Genomic DNA, 20,601 nt, shown 5'->3' with positions numbered 1-20,601 from the left:
AGGAGACCATTAGTGTAACCCTGGTATGGATGAGGCCGTCTTAACATGAACTGTAAACCTAGAAGTCGCGAAGGAAGTGATGAACAGATTTAATTGTTCAGGTTTGCTTTCTGAAAGCTGACACTGTAAGATGGGCAACATAATAGAGCACCATGACTATTTCTTAGTTCTGTAGATTTTCCACAACCGCTTCAGCTAATAGGATGCAGTTGGCCAGAGGTTTGTTCTGTACTCTGTTTTAGAAAAAGGTGAAGTCTTCTCAGAGGCTTTTGGAACAATGAAATGTCTTCATTGCATGTGGCTGGTACCTGCAGGCTGCATCTGATGTTTCTGAACCCTTTGTCCTTGTCCCAACCCTTGGCATTCACAGCACTGCCTTCTCCAGGTTCAACTTTTATTGGTCTTGCCACCGGGATTTTCATGCTCAGTCTGGGCTTTGGTTTTCTTCCAAAGTTTTCTGTTCTTGAACTTGATTTTGGAGATTTTTTTTTTTTAAAGATTTTATTTGTCAGAGAGAGAGAGAGCACGCGAGCACAGGCAGACAGAGTGGCAGGCAGAGGGAGAGGGAAAAGCACGCTCCCTGCCGAGCAAGGAGCCCGATGTGGGACTCGATCCCAGGACGCTGGGATCATGACCTGAGCCGAAGGCAGCTGCTTAACCAACTCAGCCACCCAGGCGTCCCAGATTTTGGAGATTTCTTATATTCTCATCCTTCATCTGAGTATGGCTCTAAAATTTGTGCTTCTGGCTCTGGTCCCTCTTAATCTTCACAGTTTATATATTTGGATGACTCATCGGCATCTCAGACTTCTCATTTTCAAGACTTGTATTCATCTCCTTTCCACCGGCCATCCCACTGCTGATGCATTTCTGTCTCTGTTGAAGGCACCCAAACCATTTTTGCCTTCTTTCACAGCAACTCCTCTGTTCGTGGCTTTATTCTCCAGGGTTCAGATAACAGAAACCACGGCACTGTATTTAAAGATTTCAGTTACTGGGAGGATTGGAGGAGCAGCAGCTGCTGCCACCCGCTGGGCAATCAGGAGCTGGAAATCCCAGCTGTTGACTTCCGTCACACACTTTAGCCCCCTTAGTCCTAGGAGTAAAGGATTATCTCAACTTTTCTCTTACCTGATTGCCTCCATCCCAGGACCCCTGGGATTCATGACCTGAACCGAAGGCAAATGCTTAACCAGCTGGACTTTTAATTTTTTAAGCATGATTTCCTTTAGTTCTTTGAACATGTTTTTCATAGCTGCTTTGATGTCTTGTGCACGTCTGACATTTGGGCCCTCTAAAGGACAATTTCTGTTGCCTGCTTTCTCTTCCTGTGTTTGGATCTTCCCTGTTTATTTGCATGCCTCTTAATTTTTTGTTGTAAACTGCACATTTAAGATCTTTTATAGCATTTCTGAATGCTGAGTGCTCCCTCCCCATTTCCCTGGCTTGTTGTGTTGCTTGCTTGTCTTTTTAGTGACTTGACTGGCATTTTAGGCGCCCCCCGCCCTACCAGTGTGCATCCTTTGATGTTGCTCCTCAGTGAGCACTGCCTTGGGAACACTGAAGGTTTCCTTGAAGGGCCCTCTTTAGGGGATGGCAGCCGTTTTTTTTTTTTAAGATTTTATTTATTTATTTGACAGAGAGAGATCACAAGTGGGCAGAGAGGCAGGCAGAGAGAGAGAGGAAGGGAAGCAGTCTCCCCACTGAGCAGAGAGCCCGATGTGGGACTCCATCCCAGGACCCGGAGATCATGACCTGAGCCACCCAGGTGCCCTGGCAGCCGGTTTTAGTAGCACTCTTGAACCATCTCTTTCTCTGATCTTGTTAATCTGCTAAGTCTGTCTCTGTTGGTTCACACCCAGCAATTATTCTCCACTGATAGCTAGCTGATTGCATTATTGTGTTAAACAGAGCCTTGGGCCATAAATTGCCCCATGGTGTGATTCAGTTAAATGGCCTTTGTAGGGGTTATTTGAGGCCAGTCTTGGTGGCCCTGACTCTGGAAGAGCTCTTCTTCAATTCTCTTCTCCCTGATTCTGTTAAACTTCTGTTTGGTCTACTCTTCCTTGTTGCTATCCTGGAACCACCAGCCTCATCTTAATTGCTCATCACCAAAGTCTCCATTGTTTTCTGTAGTGCCATGAAGCTTGAGCTTCCCTGTTCTCTGTTCTAACTGAAGTCAGTCCACTTAGGGATTGCTGAGAGGCTCTCTGTGCTTATGGCCTGCTTCAGCCTGTGTAGAACCTGTGTGCCGTTGTTCCAAAGCCAGGGGCATGGACATCAGCTTGTCTTTTTCTGTGAGTGGGGCCCTGGCCTGCACTGTTGCCTCTGGTCTTCTCTGTGTGGAGCTTCTCTCTCTCTGCAGTTAGTCCCTGCCTCAGCTTCTCATAACCTAACAGGTGCCTGGTATTATTCTTGGCCTGCTGTGTCTGCAGTAGAGAGCTTCCTCATGTTTCCTCACATTTTTTGGCCACATGTGAATTTAATAGAACTTCTCCACTATGGAGTTGGGGGTAGGAGATGAGAATACTAGAAATCATAACCCTGGATTTGGAGCTGGATGGAATAATTAGCAGGGTATATATATATATATTTTGTAAATGATATTATGTACCTACCACACAGAGGCTGTTTCCTCTGCCTGGAGTGCTCAGTTTTCCCCCAGAAAGGCACATGGCCCACTGTCCCTCTTTTTGGTAGTCTCTGCTCAGATAGCCCTGGCTGGAGAGACTCCTGTGGACCACCCTTGTACTACTAGCCTCTCTGGCCTCGCCCATTCACTTTGTTTCCCTTTCCTGGGTTCACTTCTCCTCTGAGGATTTACCATCACTGGGTGTGCCTTTATATGTACGTTTGTGCGTCTTCCTCCCCCAGTGAATTTTAGGCTCCCAGAGGGAAGGGACAGAGACTGTTGTTCACTGTTGTAGTTCCTGTACTTAGAGTAGGATGTAACACATAGGAGATTGTCAGTAAATCTGATGAATGCAAAGTAAAAATGGTCAGAGTTTACTGCATTCTTGCTTCACAAGTTTAGCCTGCCAAACTGAAAAATACCACTTTGGGAAGTGAATTCTATGTTTTTTGCCAGCACCAGTTGCTTGTTGCCACCTAGAGCAAGAGCGTGGAGCCCACTGGGAAAGAATGCAGTAATTATTGAGCAGGTAGCCAGGGCCATGAGGAAGGAGAATGGTGTGTCTGCAAAGCACTTGCCATCCCTGAGGGATGAGCAGGAAATTAGTACATTTTTGGCCTTGATTCTCGTCTTCTGGCTTGCTCTCTTCTCACCCCTCCAAGTGTTGTGGACACTTGGAGTTAGGTTGGAAAAATCACCTGTTTACAGAATGATGTAGAAACTTCTCTGTGGTAATTTCCATTGCTGATAGTTGTAAGAGACTCACCCAGCCATATTGGGAGTGGACTGGACTTTGCTGGAGGCCAGTACCAGCTGCTGCTTGATTGGGGAAAAATATATCATTTGCATATCTAAAATGAAGATTTTTTTCTTTACAGTTATTTTAAAATGATTTTGAACTAATACCTTTTTTTCCCCCTTCCTTCTAGATTCTGGAAATCCGTTAATTCCACTTTTTTTGAGCACTTATGAATAACCACGTGTCTTCAAAACCATCTACCATGAAGCTAAAACAGACCATCAATCCCATTCTTCTGTATTTCATACATTTTCTGATGTCACTTTATACTGTTTTAACATACATCCCATATTATCTTTTGTTTGAGACAAGACAAGAAAAAGCAAACAAAATTAAAGCAAAACCTGTAAATTCAAAACCTGAGTCTGCATACAGATCAATTAACAGTTTGGATGGTTTGGCTTCAGTATTATACCCTGGATGTGATACACTAGATAAAGTTTTTATGTATGCAAAAAACAAATTTAAGGACAAAAGACTCTTGGGAACACGTGAAATTTTAAATGAGGAAGATGAAGTACAACCAAATGGAAAAATTTTTAAAAAGGTAAGGTGATATTTCATTGCCTTTGTCTTTCTGAGTGAAAGGTTCTCTCAGAAGTGGTGGCAAGGGACAGGACAGCCTGCTGCCGTCCCATGTGGCTGATGTGGCAGGAAAAGCAGTCTGCCAGGGTGGGCAGAGGACCGTGTTCTGATCTCCTGTACTCTCCCGCATGGATTTGTTCTGAATTTTCAGACTGGCCAGAATGCCCACTGAGCCTAAATGTCGACCACAGCTTGAATAGACTGTCTTGAGCAGTTTTGGGTCTGAAACTTTATTCCCTGTTGGTACTACAAGCACTTGTGTGTGCTTGAGATGGTTCTGGGTTTTTCTGGTTTTATTTATTTTTTAAAAAAGATTAATTTGACCGAGATCACAGGAGGCAGAGAGGCAGGCAGAAAGAAAGAGAGAGAGAGAGAGAGAGAGAAGGAGGAAGCAGGCTCCCTGCTGAGCAGAGAGCCTGATATGGGGCTCTATCCCAGGACCCTAGGATCATGACCGGAGCCAAAGGTGGAGGCTAACCCACTGAGCCACCCAGGCGCCCTGTTTTTTCTGGTTTTAATGTAGGTTCCATTGGGTGCTTAATGTGTTGGTGCTTCGGTAGTGGCAGCTGCATGGTTTTTTAAGGATTTCTCTTCACCAGTATAGATAGTAGCACCTGCCATTGTTGGTTTGAAACGGGGTAAGATACCCTTAGAGGCAGTATAACATAGGGGTTAAGAACCTGAATTCCAGATCCAGACTATGGGTTTGGATCTCAGCTTTGCCACCTACTGGCTGTGTGACTTTGAAAAAAGTTACTTATTTAACAAATTTGTGTCAGTTTCTTTATCTGTCATATGAAGATGATGATTAATGCTGATATTTATTAGCATTTCTTATGAGCCAGGCAGTTTTAAGTTCTTTATATGTACCAGCTTATTTAAGACTTAAAGTAGCCCAATGAGTTCGTGTTACTGTTGTTTGAGGATGATGGCCACAGAGGCACTGACGTTCCAGCTAGAAGCAGTAAAGCCAGGACTGGAACCTAGGTTGTCTTGCTCCACACTCCTTAGCAAATGCCAGCTCTCAGAGTTGTTGAGAGGATAAACTGAATGTATGTATACATCACACACACACACACGTGTAAGTAGAACAGTTGTGGTATCTAGTGTAAATGCTCTAGTTTTATTACATTAGCATTATCTTGGGAATTGGGTGGTCAGAATTATGAGTGACTTCAGAGACATATGGGGGTAATGCAGCACTGTGAAGGATAGTGAGTAGAGAAATGGCACGGAAATGCTGTTTTTTGTTTTTTTTTTTTAAAGATTTTTTAAATTTATTTGACAGAAATCACAAGTAGGCAGAGAGGCAGGCAGGCAGAGAGAGAGGGGGAAGCAAGCTCCTTGCCCAGCAAAGAGCCCGATGCGGGGCTCCATCCCAGGACTCCATCCCAGGACTCCGGGATCATGACCTGAGCTGAAGGCAGAGGCTTTAACCCACTGAGCCACCCAGGTGCCTGGAAATACTGTTTTTGAATATGGAGTCATGACTCTGAAGATAAATTTTTTAAAGAGACAGATGATCAGTAGTTACCTTTGCTTGATTGATAATTTAGTCAGATTATAGGTTTATTATGTATGTAGGTGAAGTTGTTTTTCCTTTTTCCAACTATATCCTGACGCCAGCTGCCTTTTTTCTGTTAGTCATGAAGGAACGCTCAGGTATCGGAGGAAAGTTCAAATAGTCACACCAGGAATGAAATACTTACAATTTCTCCTGTGACTGCAAGGCCAGGGGGATGGTATTTAACAATTTGGTATTGAACGGTGGTATTTAACAATAATGGGCCCTATTGGCCCATTAAACTGGCACTTACTCCTACAAATTCCGGAGTATTTTTCTTTCAAACACGGAGATGGCAAGCAAGTTAACGCTAGTTAATGCCAGTAACTCCTAGAAATTTAAAGCATTATTCTAGCTCCAGACAGCAAAATCTGTAAGTGTCCATCCCCTTTAAATAAAACGATCTTGTATCTTGTTTTGCCTTAAATTGTGCTTGTTTATCTCACTTTGCCTGTCACATTAACAGTGCCACTTTGCAGTCTCAAAAGTGGCTTGGAGAAATGGTATAGTCCCTTGACTTTTTATTTATTTATGTATTTTTTTATTGGTCCCTTGATTTTTAAGGTATATTCTCTATTTCTTGTGCTGAGTTAGTTTTGCCTCATTTAAATGATTTTTTTTTTTTTTTTTCTGTTAAGGTCTGTCTGGAGATTTAATAGCACATTTCTTGAAATTGGAAGTTATGTAGTTAAGCATGTTTGTTTCCTTTTGTCTAACCTATAGATTATAACTTGTAAAACATTATGTCTTAATGGTGTTTGAGTTTTTGTCATATTGAGTTGCTATTTTTTTAGGGTATACCATTCTTGATTTTGTCTTTGAGAGATCTGGTAGTTAGAAAAGGTACCAAGAACACTACGCTTTTTGAGTTGCTGAAGTTTTCTACTTGTATGCCTCCTCTTTTAAAACATTCCTTTTTGTTTCTTGGTCTAATCCTATTTGAATCAAAAGATTGGGTTCCCTTGTTTTTAATCTGGGCATATGTAACAGAAGTTCTCTGTTAGCAGGAGGTCTAATTTTTCCCCATATTACAGGCATTTTATGGGACTGGCACTATTTTTCAGTCCTCATTCAGCACTTAGAGCAACAAACTAAGCTTCCAAGTATGTGAAAAGGAGATCAGTATGGTGAATAGGAAATTCCTTCTTAATTCAGTTTATCAGTGTAATTAGGACAATAAAATCTAGAGCTTTCACAGTTGTTCTTTAAATGTGGCCAGATAACACAGTGTACACAAGGAGAGTATTTTTCCCTGTTGTGTGTTTGTGTATGTGGCCTTTTCCTTCCTGTCATGCCCATGGTGGCTTTGTAGTCATCGTTTATTCAACATATTTGAACTCAAATGGGGAAGTTAGAAGCTGAAAAAAACCCCTTTATAAAATCAGCAGCCTTTTTTGTCTACAGGATCTCACTCGCAGATCTTTCTGCCATTGACATTTGCCTTCAAATTGGGATTTGTGCTTCATCAGACTCTTTGAGGAAGTCTTTATATAACCTCTAATATAAAAAGTGTTATTTTTCCTGTTTGAAATTAGGCTTATTGGGAAAGTAAAATTTTTTAGGTTTCCTGTATAGTGAATGAAATAAATGGTTTCTGTTAGACTTACTCAAGAAGAGAGTGACTTGAGTTTCTCTCGGTCTGTGTTGCAATGGTGTTGTGGTTTGCAAACTGAATGCTGAGTACTTCAGCTGGGTGTTATAAACAAGCTAGGCTTCCCCCCTTTTGGTTTCTTGTTTATATACTGTATTCGGCAGAAGCAGCATCTGCTTTGATAGAGTAAAAAGGGAACTTTCACAACTGTTGCTTAAGTAGATAGTAAGAGTGGTGTTGCCTAGGCTGGTGTGGTTTCTGCTGTGCTTACCGCCTGGCGCGCAAGCGTGTTTCCTATGAATGTATCGTCATTAATAGTTCACATACTGGAAGATAATCTTAAATTGGGAAAGCCCGCTTGAATGTATCGTCATTAATAGTTCACATACTGGAAGATAATCTTAAATTGGGAAAGCCCGCTAGTGGTGTAGCAATATCTACAAGTTTCCTTTCTTCCTGTTTTGGGGGCTGAGCTTAGGGATTAACCCCAGAAGGTATCTGATATGGTTGAATCAAAGATTCCTGGACATTTATTTCAATTAAATGAATGCTGAAGCTTTATTTTCATCTTCTCCTATAAGTCTGTTTTGAGCTCGCAAGGGAAGATAAGCAGAAGAAAAGACAGTGGTGATTCTGCTGTAAATACACCTACCATAGTGTAGCTCTCACCTTCACTAAGACCGGTCTGTGGACCGGTGGGGCACAGAGAGGCAGGAAAGCAGAGGCTGCCATGTTCTTGAGGCTTGGCAAGCTTTTTCTTGTTTCCTTCGGCTTTATGAAAATACAGCAGAGCTTAGCACCTGGAATGTGTGTCAGCAGCTCCTGATGGCAGCCTTCCCAGCTGCGAATGCATTGTACCAAGGTCCTTGGAAATAAAGAACAGTGAAGGATTGGTGTCCAGAGATCTTTAAAATACATGTAGCTGAAATAGAACAAGGTTGCAAAGAGTAAAAATAAGTTTACAGTGAAATGGAAAGGAGCACAAGGCTGGTTCTAACATTTAGTAACTACCAGAAACACTTAGAATTCTTTTTCTTACATATTTTACACACATGACAGGGAAGAAAATAGTAAGGATTATATAATCACAGTGCTTAGAGAAGATTTCATTGTGACATTTCTTGTAAATTGACCCAGAACGATAACAGAAGTACTCATTTCTGTTCAGGGCCTACTTTTGTGTTGGTTCTTGCTCCGGAGTCCTCTATTTTTTAAAATCTATTTGTTTGTGTATATGATACTTTCTGACTGGTTAGGACATTTACATTTTAATTTATGTGAAAACCAGTGGTCAGTCTCTTGGCCAGGGCTGGTGTTTTCATTATTATAGTACTGTCCCCAGCCAAAAGTTTGGTTCCTTTCCATACGTGTTCCTCTCCTAGTCAGCCTCTGTTTGTTAAAGACCCTACCATGTACTAAATGTTTGTTTTGTTTTGAAAACCGGAAGTTGGAGTTTTTTCCCCCTTAGAGCCCCCCTTCCCTTTTTACCAGGTCTTCTACTTCCACTCTTGCCCCCACAATAATGCACTCACAAACAGCAGTTGAATGGGTCTTAGGGTGTTAATCAGGGCACCTTCCTCACCTGCCCGGTAACATCTCTTCTCCTTTCTGTGGAGCAGTTGGAGCGTTGTGGTTTAGTGCTTAGATACTGGAATGAGTCTGCCTTGATTCCTGTTCTTGTCCTGTCACTTACTTAGGTGGTCAGTGACATTTTTGTTATCTTTGAGCAAGTTCTGCCGACTCTCTTGATGCCTCAGTATTCTCATTTGTCGAATAGGGATACTAAGGGTAACCCTGGCTTAGGAGTTTCTGTGAGAGTTGCTGCAGTATGCTTGCTAGCCCAGAGTGAACATTGGCAAAGCTTAGCCACCCTCCTCCTCCTCATGATCACCACCAACCATCCAGACTTGCTGAAGATTTTCACCTCTTGGCTCCCTCACGGTGAACTGTAATAATCTTCATTAACATAGAGAAAGGTTCCATGAAGCTGGGGGCACTTGGTTGAAGACAGCAGGGAAGTGTGTAACTGGAAGTATTTCTATTCTGAGTGGCTCCAAGAAAAGAAAGGCCTCGTTTTTGCACTGTTTAATACCTCAGCTACCTGAAAACTTGATCGTTATTAATTCTCATTCTTCAGGTTCCTGAATGGTGAAATATTTGTTTGCTTTCATTTTACAGAATGTTCTTTATGTTATCTCGGTTTTATTTTTATAGTTTATCTTCTGAGGTAAGAGGCCCTCATCATTAGCATCATCAAAGCATCTAAATTCATCTGTTCCTGAACAAAGTAAATGATTAAGTTCCTCTGGGGCACTGGTGGGTGGAGTGGTAACATTGATGTTTAGCCATGTGATTGTCACACCTGTCCTAGACTAAAAATACAAGCAATTAAATATGAGACAGGGAAGTGATCAATCATAGGGCCAGTCTTAACTCTCCCCCTACCTCTGCAAATGAGGAATCTGCTCAGGGGTGCCATGGTTGGTCATCATTTCCAATAGCCACTCGAGTCATTCCCTTGCCTCACTCAGAGTTGGAAAAATTGAACATACTTGTGTCTCATGAGCAAGAATATTTAAGAGGTAGTAGGCAAGGGATGTGTGCAGTGGAATGGAGACCAGAAAAGAAGTAGTTCTAGAGGTTAAAAGATTAAATGGATACGTTTTTTTTTTTTTTTTTTAAGAGCAGTCTTTTAAAAAAAAAGAGGCTCCTGGAGGAAAAAGGGGTCAGAAGACTCTCTCAGGGCCCAAAGTGAATTGAAATGGTGTTTAATTACACTGTTCATTCCATGTGTATAGCAAATAATTACTGAGTGCTGATTTTATGCTAGGTGCTTTGTTCTCGGCACTAGGGAGACAGTAATGAATAGGACATAGAAGTTACTCTTCTCATGGGTCTTATATTTGTATGGGAGGAAGAGAGACAGTAATAAGTTAACAGATGAAATAACTAGTATGAAGACATAAAGATGATTGGAGATTAGGGATAGCCTCTCTTGGTAGGTTATGGCTAAGTGGATGCCCACAGCAGGGGAGTCAACTTTGCGAGTCAACTCTGGGTAATGAACCTTCCATACTGTGGGACAAGGTGTGTGCCCACTGGCTCTAAAACAGGAATAAACCCAGTTGGGTGAGGCACTTGAGGTACAAAGTTGAAGAAAGTATTGAAATCCTGAGAGTGAGTACTTCTCTAAATTTTGTGCCCGTGGTACCTCTCTTACCTCATTCTAGTTCCTGCCTTGGCCCAACCTGTTTGAAGGACAGAAAGGACAAAGTTGTATTTACAGGAAGTCATGAGTTAGGGGTGGTAAGTCTGGGGAAGAGGATTTGATGGGAGCACAGAGACACTGACATGGCTAGGTCTGTTAGGGCTTTGTAGGCCAGCACAAGGTTTTTGAACTTGAGTGTGGAAGTAGAGGTGTCTGGAGATAGAAATTTGGGAAGTGCTTTGAAGTAAAGTTCTTCTAAGTTTGGCTTTTGTTAGGGACACTTCAACCATTATAATACCATAAGGGGGGGACTGTGAAGCATAGGAGTACAGATGTGTGTAGGTTATTGAACGTGGAGCTAAGAAGATAAGGGCATTTCTGTTGAATTTCTAATTTCTCAGTGATGTTTGAGACAGTATTATCACCTTATCACCTGGACTGGGGGTAGAGGATATTTGAGTAGAGAGAAGGTTTCAAGTAGCCATTTCAGAGGGTGAGAAAATGAGTAGATCAGGGAGTCCTTATTGGATTCCTGGGTGGTGAGATCTATGATCTTGGATAGAATGAGGTTGGGTGTTCTTCAGCCGTATGGACAGGGAATAAATAAATGAGTTTAATCTTAGGTTTAAGCTAACCATGGGGGATAGAGTTAGAATTGGGATTTTTTTTCCAGCAAAAGTAAAAATTAGGGGATAGGAAGAGGCCTTGAAATGTAATCCTTATGGGAAAGATCACTACTAGGAGATTCAGTGGTTTGAAGAATTAAGTGAAATTCCCTTTAGTTACATTTGAATTAAACTCGTGATTTGATTTCTTTCTTTTTTTAATATTTTATTTATTCATTGGACAGAGATCACAAGTTCACAGAGAGGCAGGCAGAGAGAGAGGAGGAAGCAAGCTCCCTGCTGAGCAGAGAGCCCGATGCGGGGCTCGATCCCAGGACCCTGGGATCATGACCCAAGCCGAAGGCAGAAGCTTAACCCTCTGAGCCACCCAGGTGCCCTGTGATTTGATTTCTTTGTCAGTGGTGGCCCTATCATATGGGTTTAAAGATTTGGATTATGTAGATAATACCTTCCAGAGTATATACATTCTCTGAAACTTACAAAGCTCATCATTTAGGTTGTAGAATCTTAAGAGGTAGCTCATGCTGATCTTTGGAGTATAAAATTCTTAATTATAATCCAGTTCATGCACATTTTGGTCAAGTTCTCATCTGTCTTCTCACCCTCACAGAGCTTCTTTTGAAGTTACTGGAGCTTCCCGTGCTGAGCATTTCATGGGGGTGCAGAGCAGGGTGAGAGTTTGGTACTTGTGAATTTAAATAAATACTTTAAATCCAGTTGCCTTATCCATCAAAGACAGACTTTATTCCCTAAGTCCATTATGGAATAGGACACTAGAGGGCAGTATATATCCTCTCTGCCTGCTCTTCCCCCCCCCCCCCCCCCCCCCCCCCGCCTCTGCCACAATTTTATCCAATCTCTTATTTGTAGAGCTCTCTGAAATGTTGGATGCTTTTTTGGAAATGAATTTGGTTAAGGTATATGAGACATATGAATGAAACAGCCATGTTTGGAAATTATATATATATATAGAGAGAGAGAGCGAGCGCACGAGCGAGAGCGCCTGAGGAGCTTTTAATGCAGTCTGTATGTAATTGGGGATTTATGGTCTCAGTTGGAGAAAATCTTACAAGAAAAGTAAGCTAGCCAGTTTTTAAAGAGGATTATAACTAATGAACACTTAATGTTACCTTTACTTATGATAAGCACAAATGAAATCTTGAAAGCCCAGTGGTGTCAGTGGGCATTTAAGGCTTCAACAGAAAGACTTTGAATATTGAAACTAGTCCTGGAGGCTGCATAAACAGAGACTTGTTTAGAGTTCAGTACAGAAGAGAACCATTCACATTGAACAGCCATAAATATGTCTGTTATCTTGGGTCTAGCCAGTTTCTGTTCATAAATCATATTGATATTGAAATCTGGGAATTCATAAGTAGGGGGGAAAGTAAATTTTTGGTATCAATACTTGGTACTAGGCTAAATTTTAAGCTAACATCTAAATTGTTTAAATGATGTATAAATGAATTATTGATATATAAGCTTTTGACAAAAAAGCTAACCTTTAAAATTCTATCAAACTCTGAAGACCCCCCCCCCCACAATAAAAGATTTAGCATAAGATTGGTCATAGGAAATATAAAAACAAAACTAATTTTCAGAAGTTTTTAATTTGAAATTTACTTTCTAGCTTTGTGTTAGAAAAAATAGTTAAGTGACATGCAAACATAACTGGTTTGTCATTAAATTTGGAACAAATCTTGGCTTCTTCCTAGGAAGTAATATTTTGGTTATATTAAAAGGTATTTGTATGTTTTGTGTTTATTTTATCAGGTTATTCTTGGAAACTATAATTGGCTGTCCTATGAAGATGTCTTCATTAGAGCTTTTAATTTTGGAAATGGTTTACAGATGTTGGGTCAGAAACCAAAGACCAACATCGCCATCTTCTGTGAAACCAGAGCCGAATGGATGATTGCTGCGCAGGCGTGCTTTATGTATAATTTTCAGCGTACGTGGGCTTTCTGATCTGTGTGGGAGAGAGGATGTTGTTATAAATATTTCACTATCTAGAAATTAAAATTCTGAAGTTAATTGCCACCTTGCATCTAATCAGGGGACCGTTCTGTTACAACTTCTAGGTCTACTTTGGAACAAATTGTGTAGTTCGTGTAGGCCTGTTAATAGGGGCCGTGGGGCCTTGCTGACCAGGCCTGTGGGTCCTTGATTATGCTGCTGGTTCTCTCAGGAATCCTCTTGTGAAGTTAGTGTCACTTTGTCCCCTCTTCTCTTGGTAGTAGCAGTTGACCTCTAAAACTGCACTACTCGGAGCCATGAGCCAGGTGAAATGACTGGGGATTTTTTATACCGTGGTTTAAGTGGCAGTCCAGATGCCCCCAGACTTTGAGGTAGTTCTGGAGTTTAGTTCACAGATCTTGGTGCCATAATGGGATGTTAATTATGGACCTTGCCTTACCTTTCCGATGGAACAGAAGAGCTATTTTTATCAGATTTCTTGCTGTAAAGGTCTCCACTGGTTTTTTAAACTGACAAACCGTTTTGTTTTCATAGGCTTGGGTTTATAGCTTGCATTTTTTGAGAAGCTTCAAAATAATTACCTCTTAAAGTCACTTTAAGTCTGACTTCTGTGAGCTAGGCAGCAAGTAAATAAAAGTCCACATGATGATGATTAAATTTCAGTATGACTAAGAATGTTTCTCTCAAGTTTTCTACTAGAATAAGCAGTACTGCCACCTCTTGATGTTACTTTCTTAACCCATAACACCTTCAACCTGATACTCAGTACATTATCTTTATCTACATTATTATTCTTTTTCATATTTTAGCACTGAGTATTTAACAACTAAGGCTTGACATTTTAGGAGTCAGAAATAATTCTTTCCATTGTGGCATCCTCTCAGAGTAATGTCTGTAGGTGAAATAAAACGTAAAATTTTTGTTTTAAAATGTTGGAAATCTTGAAGGAAGTAGATGAGGGTAAGTGAGTGGGCATAATATTTATTAGTATATTGAAATAATTTAGCTAATCATAGCACAGTTACATAATAAAAGATATTGGAAATCTTGAAGGAAGTAAGAAAGGGTGAGTGGACATATTTATTAGCATATTGAAATAATTTAGCTAATAGCACAGTTACATAATAAACTGTGGATCTGACAATTTAGTGTTCAGTATACCATTAGAATTCCTGACTACTTCCAGAGACTTCACATGTAGCACTTTCATGAAATGTGCAAATACATGACTTTGCCATTCTTTTCCCTGTAGTTGTTACCTTGTATGCTACTCTAGGAGGCCCAGCTATTGTTCATGGATTAAACGAAACAGAAGTGACCAATATCATTACCAGTAAAGAACTCTTGCAAACAAAGTTGAAGGTGAGGATTGTGGTTACTTTATAACTGTCCAGCACTTAAGCATTCTCATTGTCATGAGCTCTAATACTGATACTTTTATGATCTTTAAAATCCTGAATATTTTTGTAAACTTTTAGGAATACCTTACTTTCTCCTTGCCTTTAGAAAAGAAAAAGCAGATTTCATACATATTTATGTATAAGTAGTACAGAGTTACAGATCATTAACATGGTATCCAAGGTGAAGGAGTTACCTTTTTTCTTTATTACGCTCATTTGTTTTCTAGTCTGTTTTCAGTAAATTTATAATTTTCAAGGGTTGTTTCTAAAGTAATCATTTATTTCTGAAGCATTGAGTAATTATGAATTTTTAGGATTTTTTAAAGGGAAGAAAGAGACTTCTGTGATAAACTGTTGGAGAAAGAAGTTTTGAAAGTGCCTAGATGACTTCCAGTAAAAACAGTAATATCTGCTGGGTTTTTTAATACCCAGATTTGTGAGTTCCCTCCCCCCTTCCCACATATCTTTATGAGCCTCATAAAAACCTAGGACTTGTGGTTACTCTGTATTTCAGGAGGCCTATGTTTATATGCCTATTTTGTAAGGAAGTGACATTGCTGATTAAGATTTTACCTAAGAACAGGGGCATACACAGTAAATCTAATGCTATAAAATAGCTGTTGGAAATGTCAGACCAGTTTCTCCATTGAAAAGAGTGCTGTTCATACCAGCGTACCCCCTAACCTTTTTTTTGAAGGCGAGAAATTAGTAATTCACAGATTAAGGTAAACTACTTTTCTTGTGTCCTAGACTGTTTGCTAAGTTGTTTCCTGAGGAACAGCAGCGACGAGCATACTAAGTGCTTATGTTTTTCCAGGATATAGTTTCGTTAGTCCCACGCCTGCGGCACATCATCACTGTGGATGGTAAGCCACCAACGTGGTCCGAGTTTCCCAAGGGCGTCATTGTTCACACTATGGCTGCGGTGCAGGCTCTGGGAGCCAAGGCCAGCACAGGTATGGCGCACCTTCCCAGTTCTTTTGGTCATTTTGCAGTGACCGTGTTCTCTGGAGTGGTTCCAGATCCTGAAGTCCGATCAGGAACAAATAATTTTCTAGACCCATCACTTGGGGGAAGTAAGGTCACTCTAGCTATACTTTTCTCTCCTTTCAAAGTAGTGTTTAAGGAAGAATACACACATTAGTTTGTTGTTCTAAAGGGAGAACATTATACAGGTTTCCCGTTTCTCTTTTGAGATAGTTTTCAGTGGTTTGAAGTTAGTTTTCTAAACAGTGCCATTAAACTAGTCCTATGTGGATCCTCTGTAATTATGTACAGATAGCTGGAGTGGCTAGACCTGGATCCCCTCCTTCGTTCCCTGCTCCAACTCTGCCTTTTTCCAGAGGGAGCATCTTTTTATAATGTGCCTGAACATTAGGCATGGTGATGCTGGAAGTTCCTACTCTCAGATAAGTCTCAAAGTGTTAGAAAGCGTATGGGTATCAAGGAATATCCTAAAAGCTGCTGGGATGCTGGGACGATATTTCCTTTATAGTTGGAAACTCAAACTCAGTGATAAATTAGATGTAAGCACTCAGCTTGGGAATGGGGTTTTGCTGACATTACCATTGGACATTTAAGTGCTAGGGGACATTCAGACACGGATATTTAGTGGGGAGTGGCATGTACTCTGGAGGTAAGTTTGGAGTTAGAGATTTAGAAGCTAGAAGTTGGGTTATAAGTATAGAAGGTGAGGTCACCCACAGAAAGCCATGTCTCCAAAGGCAACTGAGGGTGGGTCAGAGGAAGGAGGGAGGGGCGCAGTGTGTCATGAGGGCGCATGAAGGAGCCTCTCTTGGAGGCAGGCGTCGGCGGCAGGAGCAGGTGCCCTGGAGGAGCGGATGACACAGGCATTGCGGGAGGCCCACCCCAGAGCAGTTGCTAGGAGGTGGTGGGGAATTGCGTGGGATGGAGGAGTGAACGGCCGGCTAGAAGTAAGGACTGGAATGAAGATAACGCGGTGTCATGAAATAGATCTGTGCCTGTAGGAAAGGAAGGTTCACTCAGCAATACGTTTAAAATTGTTTCTGCCACTTATTTAAGAAGTCCACACTTAGAGGCGGTCTAAGATTAATTCAGGGGGTGCCACCCATGACCCGCTTCGCTTTGCCTTCCTGCTGTGTCACCTCCAGGATGTGGGCTGCTGCCCTTAGGTTTGTGCAGGTGGAGGACACTGTCTTTGAATCCAGGATTCAGACTGTAGCCAAGTCCACTTCACCACCATGAGGCGGAGAACAGTTGTTAACAAGTGTCTGGGTACCCTAGCCCAACCACACTTCCTTCATGGTGAAATTGTTGGAATAGCCATTTGTTTCCCTGTTGCCTATCTTCCCCAAGTTAGGCAGCCAAAGTGACCCTTGTCGCTGGTGATGACAAGCCCCTGTTCAAAACAACATTGCTTTCTACTCCAGGTAAAATCCAAAGTCTTTAGCGTGGCCTTGAAGGCTTTGCCAGATACGGTCCTGGTTCCTACGTCAAAGCCTTTGCTCTCACTTATTTACTATTTGAGACAGTCTCCCAGTTCTAGGGTTTCCATGGCTCCCTTCCTCACTGTATCCAGGTCTTCACTAAAACACCAACGTGCCAGAAAAGCATTTCTTGACTTTTCCATCTAAATACTTCTACTGTCATCTCCCCTTGTCTTTATTTTTCTTCCTGTCTCCTACTACATTATAGATTTATGGTTTGTTTATCTCAGTAGAATATACGTGTCTTATGTGTGGGAACTTCATCTGTTTCGTTGACCTCTGAATGAATATAATTCATGGTTGTCAAATTGAGTTATTAAACATGATTATGAAAAAAATGGGTGTTATGACTGCATTTCTCAGAAGTGTTTTTTTTTTTTTTTTTCTCCAATGCAGAAAACAAACCTCTTAGCAAACCAGGGCCCTTAGATATTGCAGTAATCATGTATACAAGTGGATCCACAGGACTTCCGAAGGGAGTCATGATCTCCCACAGTAACATTATTGCTGGTATAACTGGGATGGCAGAAAGGATTCCACGACTGGGGTATGTCACACGGTCGATGCATATGAAGTCGTCCCTTGTTGATGCTGGTTGTTACAGTAACGTGGTTTGTGCCATTTAGTGGTATGTGGCTAAATTAGTCTTTCGGAGTCTGTTGGCAGTAAGCAGTTTTTCAAAAAAAAAAATCAGAGGGACTTTAAAATTAATTACAAAATAGTTACTGTTGTAAGGTTTAATATATAGTTTTATATATCATTATATAATGTATATATCATTTATATATCAATACTTTTTTACTTCAAAAGTGTAAACTTGATCTGACTTAAATTCCTTAATTTAAATAATCAGTTGATAGTATTGCTGCTAGTCTTTTTTTTTTTTTTTTTAAAGGATTTTATTTATTTATTCGACACACAGAGGGAGGGAGAGAAAAACAGCACGCACAAGCAGGGGGAATGGCAGGCAGGAGAGAAGCAGACTCCCTGCTGAGCAGGGAGCCCATCATGGGACTCAATCCTAGAACCCTGGGATCATGACCTGAGCTGAAGGCAGACGTTTAACTGACTGAGCCACCCAGGCTCCCCTGTAGTCATTTTTATACCTAAACATGTTATAATTCAGGTGAACAAATAACTTCATCTATTCCAGTATTTATCGAGCTTTATTCATTCTCTTATTTTTAAGGCCAATTCCCGCAGCCACGGTGGCAGGGTAGGCATACTGTAGGGAAGAGACTGAGGGGGAAGCCAGATGGGATCATGACAGGTAGTAGAGGAGTCCGTATTGATGACTGATATGGTGTGGTGGGAGTGCTGGGGTATTTCTTTTTTCTTTTTTCTTTTTTTTTTTTTTTTAAGATTTTATTTATTTGACAGAGATCACAAGAAGGCAGAGAGGCAGGCAGAGAGAGAAAGGAGGAAGAAGCAGGCTCTCTGCCAAGCAGAGAGCCCGATGCGGGACTTGATCCCAGGACACTGAGATCATGACCTGAGCTAAAGGCAGAGGCTTAACCCACTGAGCCACCCAGGCCCCCTCTGATGCCCTTAAGAACAGAAATTATACTCACAGGTTACTGTGGAACTTAATTTAGGGATGGAGAGATTTCTCTTATGAATGGATAAGTTTTCAGAAAAAATTAAAAGCAGTAGTTTCTTGGGTTAGTCTTTGCCCTTCATATTTTTTGGGGTGGGGGCAGTTCTTGAAATACATACAGACATACACATTTTCTTACATACAGTATAATTATTTCTAAGTAACTTTCCAAACAGGAATCTTTGTTGTAAAATTTGTGGCCAGCAGTTTTGGATTCTGTTGGAACTTTTTATTTGGGAGCCCCCCCCCCCCCCAGCTTTATTTTGTTTTTTTATTTTAAAGATTTTTTATTTATTTGACAGACAGAGATCACAGGTGGGCAGAGAGGCAGGCAGAAAGAGGAGGAAGCAGGCTCCCTGCTGAGCAGGGAGCCCAATGCGGGGCTCGATCCTAGGACCCTGAGATCATGACCTGAGCCGAAGGCAGAGGCTTTAACCCACTGAGCCACCCAGGCACTCAGCCCCTCTACCTTTTAAAGACCACTTCTCTTTGGATGATTTCCTCTGTTCTGTAGAAGAACCCTTCATGTTTTGGCCCCTCAGCTCCTGTTTCTTCTGTCTTCTGCATGTTGTTCCTATAACACTTGTAATTAGTGAGCGTCTTCAAGTGGCCCTGGAGACGGACTCTTCCTTCATGTCTGCCTCCTGGGCTTTAGGTTGAACTGTACTTGTCACCACCTCTCCCCCCAGCATCTGTCTGTCTCCCCCTCCATCCCCCATACATGCATGTGCACGTGTGCTCTCTCGATCTCCCTCCCTCTCTCCATGTGGGTGGGCTCGCTTTGCAGTATCTTCCAGCAGAGATCACTCCTGACAGTTGCTTTTACATCTCCCTTTTCTTTTAGAGAGGAAGACGTTTATATTGGATATCTGCCTCTGGCCCATGTTTTAGAATTAAGTGCTGAGCTTGTCTGCCTTTCTCACGGATGCCGCATTGGCTACTCTTCACCACAGACTTTAGCAGATCAGGTAAGTTAAATGTCTGTGACTTCAGATACTAAGAAAATTATAATTTTTTTTTAAAGATTTTATTTATTTATTTGACAGAGAGAGATCACAAGTAGGCAGAGAGGCAGGCAGAGAGAGAGGGAGGGAAGCAGACCCCCTGCTGAGCAGAGAGCCCGATGCGGGACTTGATCCCAGGACCCTGAGATCATGACCTGAGCCGAAGGCAGCAGCTTAACCTATTGAGCCACCCAGGCGCCCAGAAAATTATAATTTTTTAACACATTTTTCTATATTCGTATGACAACATATTGTAAGGATGGCAGTTAATCATTTAAAATAATTATTTTTAATTTTTTTTTGTTTTTACAATAAGTAAATAATGATGAATTTATAATACACTTTTTGGTCTAAGAATTCCAACAAATTTCTGAGATAAGGAATAGTTTATATGGATCACTTTTTCTCTCTCTAGTCCTCAAAAATAAAAAAAGGAAGCAAAGGGGATACAACCATGTTGAAACCAACACTGATGGCAGCTGTTCCGGTAAGAATTGACCATTAATTAATGTTGAGTACTAAAGATGTGTCATCTGCTACAGAACCTAAATGCTAGGCTAAAAGATAACTGTTGACAAGGTGGTTAATGTAGAATTGATTCCTTATTGATTATATTGCCTTAATGCTCTATTGGATTCATTGTCTTTATTTTTTTTCTTTTTTAGCTTTATCGATTTTTAAAATTGACTGAATGTGGTTTCAGCTTCCCTATGACACCATCGGGTTCTTTCCCTAAGTCGCTTCTTACTCAGATCATTTTCATGATATGTTTGATATTAGTAGAAACCTGAAGCCCGGCAGGAGGTAGGGTGGAAGGTTTGATAACACTTCCTCCTCCTCTAAACAAATTGTGCCATTACCTCCTGAGTCCTCAGGAACAGTCTGGCCTAGTCACCAAAAAAAGTGACAAGAGAATTTAGTGTGCCTCTGAATTACCTGAGAAGCACTGTGTAGCCTAATGAACCTGGCATGGGCAGGGGCCTGGTTGAGTAGAAGTGAGATGGTAACAATTTTCTGTCTCCTGAATTTTAATGTGACTTATGTGACATTATGACTCCTGATTTTGTTTGAAAGTGTTGGGCATCGTTACTTAGGTACTGGAGTACCTGAGTACTCTAGTCCAAGCAGAGTTACATAGTTACTCCAAATA

General features: G+C 41.2%; 1 protein-coding gene across 3 annotated transcripts in view; it reads left to right on the top strand.

Annotated features, from left to right (window-relative positions):
- ACSL3 (acyl-CoA synthetase long chain family member 3) overlaps nt 1-20,601 on the top strand; it is a 68,969-nt gene that overhangs the window by 34,232 nt on the left and 14,136 nt on the right. For all 3 annotated transcript variants that reach the window (XM_082690414.1, XM_082690413.1, XM_082690412.1), the window contains 7 exons: nt 3,562-3,978; nt 12,779-12,956; nt 14,235-14,344; nt 15,200-15,338; nt 17,247-17,397; nt 19,292-19,415; nt 19,867-19,938. In XM_082690414.1, the coding sequence (XP_082546540.1) occupies nt 3,601-3,978; nt 12,779-12,956; nt 14,235-14,344; nt 15,200-15,338; nt 17,247-17,397; nt 19,292-19,415; nt 19,867-19,938 (1,152 nt within the window). In that variant the 5' untranslated portion in view covers nt 3,562-3,600. The remainder of the gene's footprint in view (nt 1-3,561; nt 3,979-12,778; nt 12,957-14,234; nt 14,345-15,199; nt 15,339-17,246; nt 17,398-19,291; nt 19,416-19,866; nt 19,939-20,601) is intronic.

The sequence above is a fragment of the Mustela nivalis genome (assembly GCF_964662115.1).
Source record: "Mustela nivalis genome assembly, chromosome: 11".
Taxonomy (NCBI): domain Eukaryota; kingdom Metazoa; phylum Chordata; class Mammalia; order Carnivora; family Mustelidae; genus Mustela; species Mustela nivalis.
Note: the sequence above shows the minus strand (reverse complement) of the source record. Positions and strands in the feature narration are given on the sequence as shown.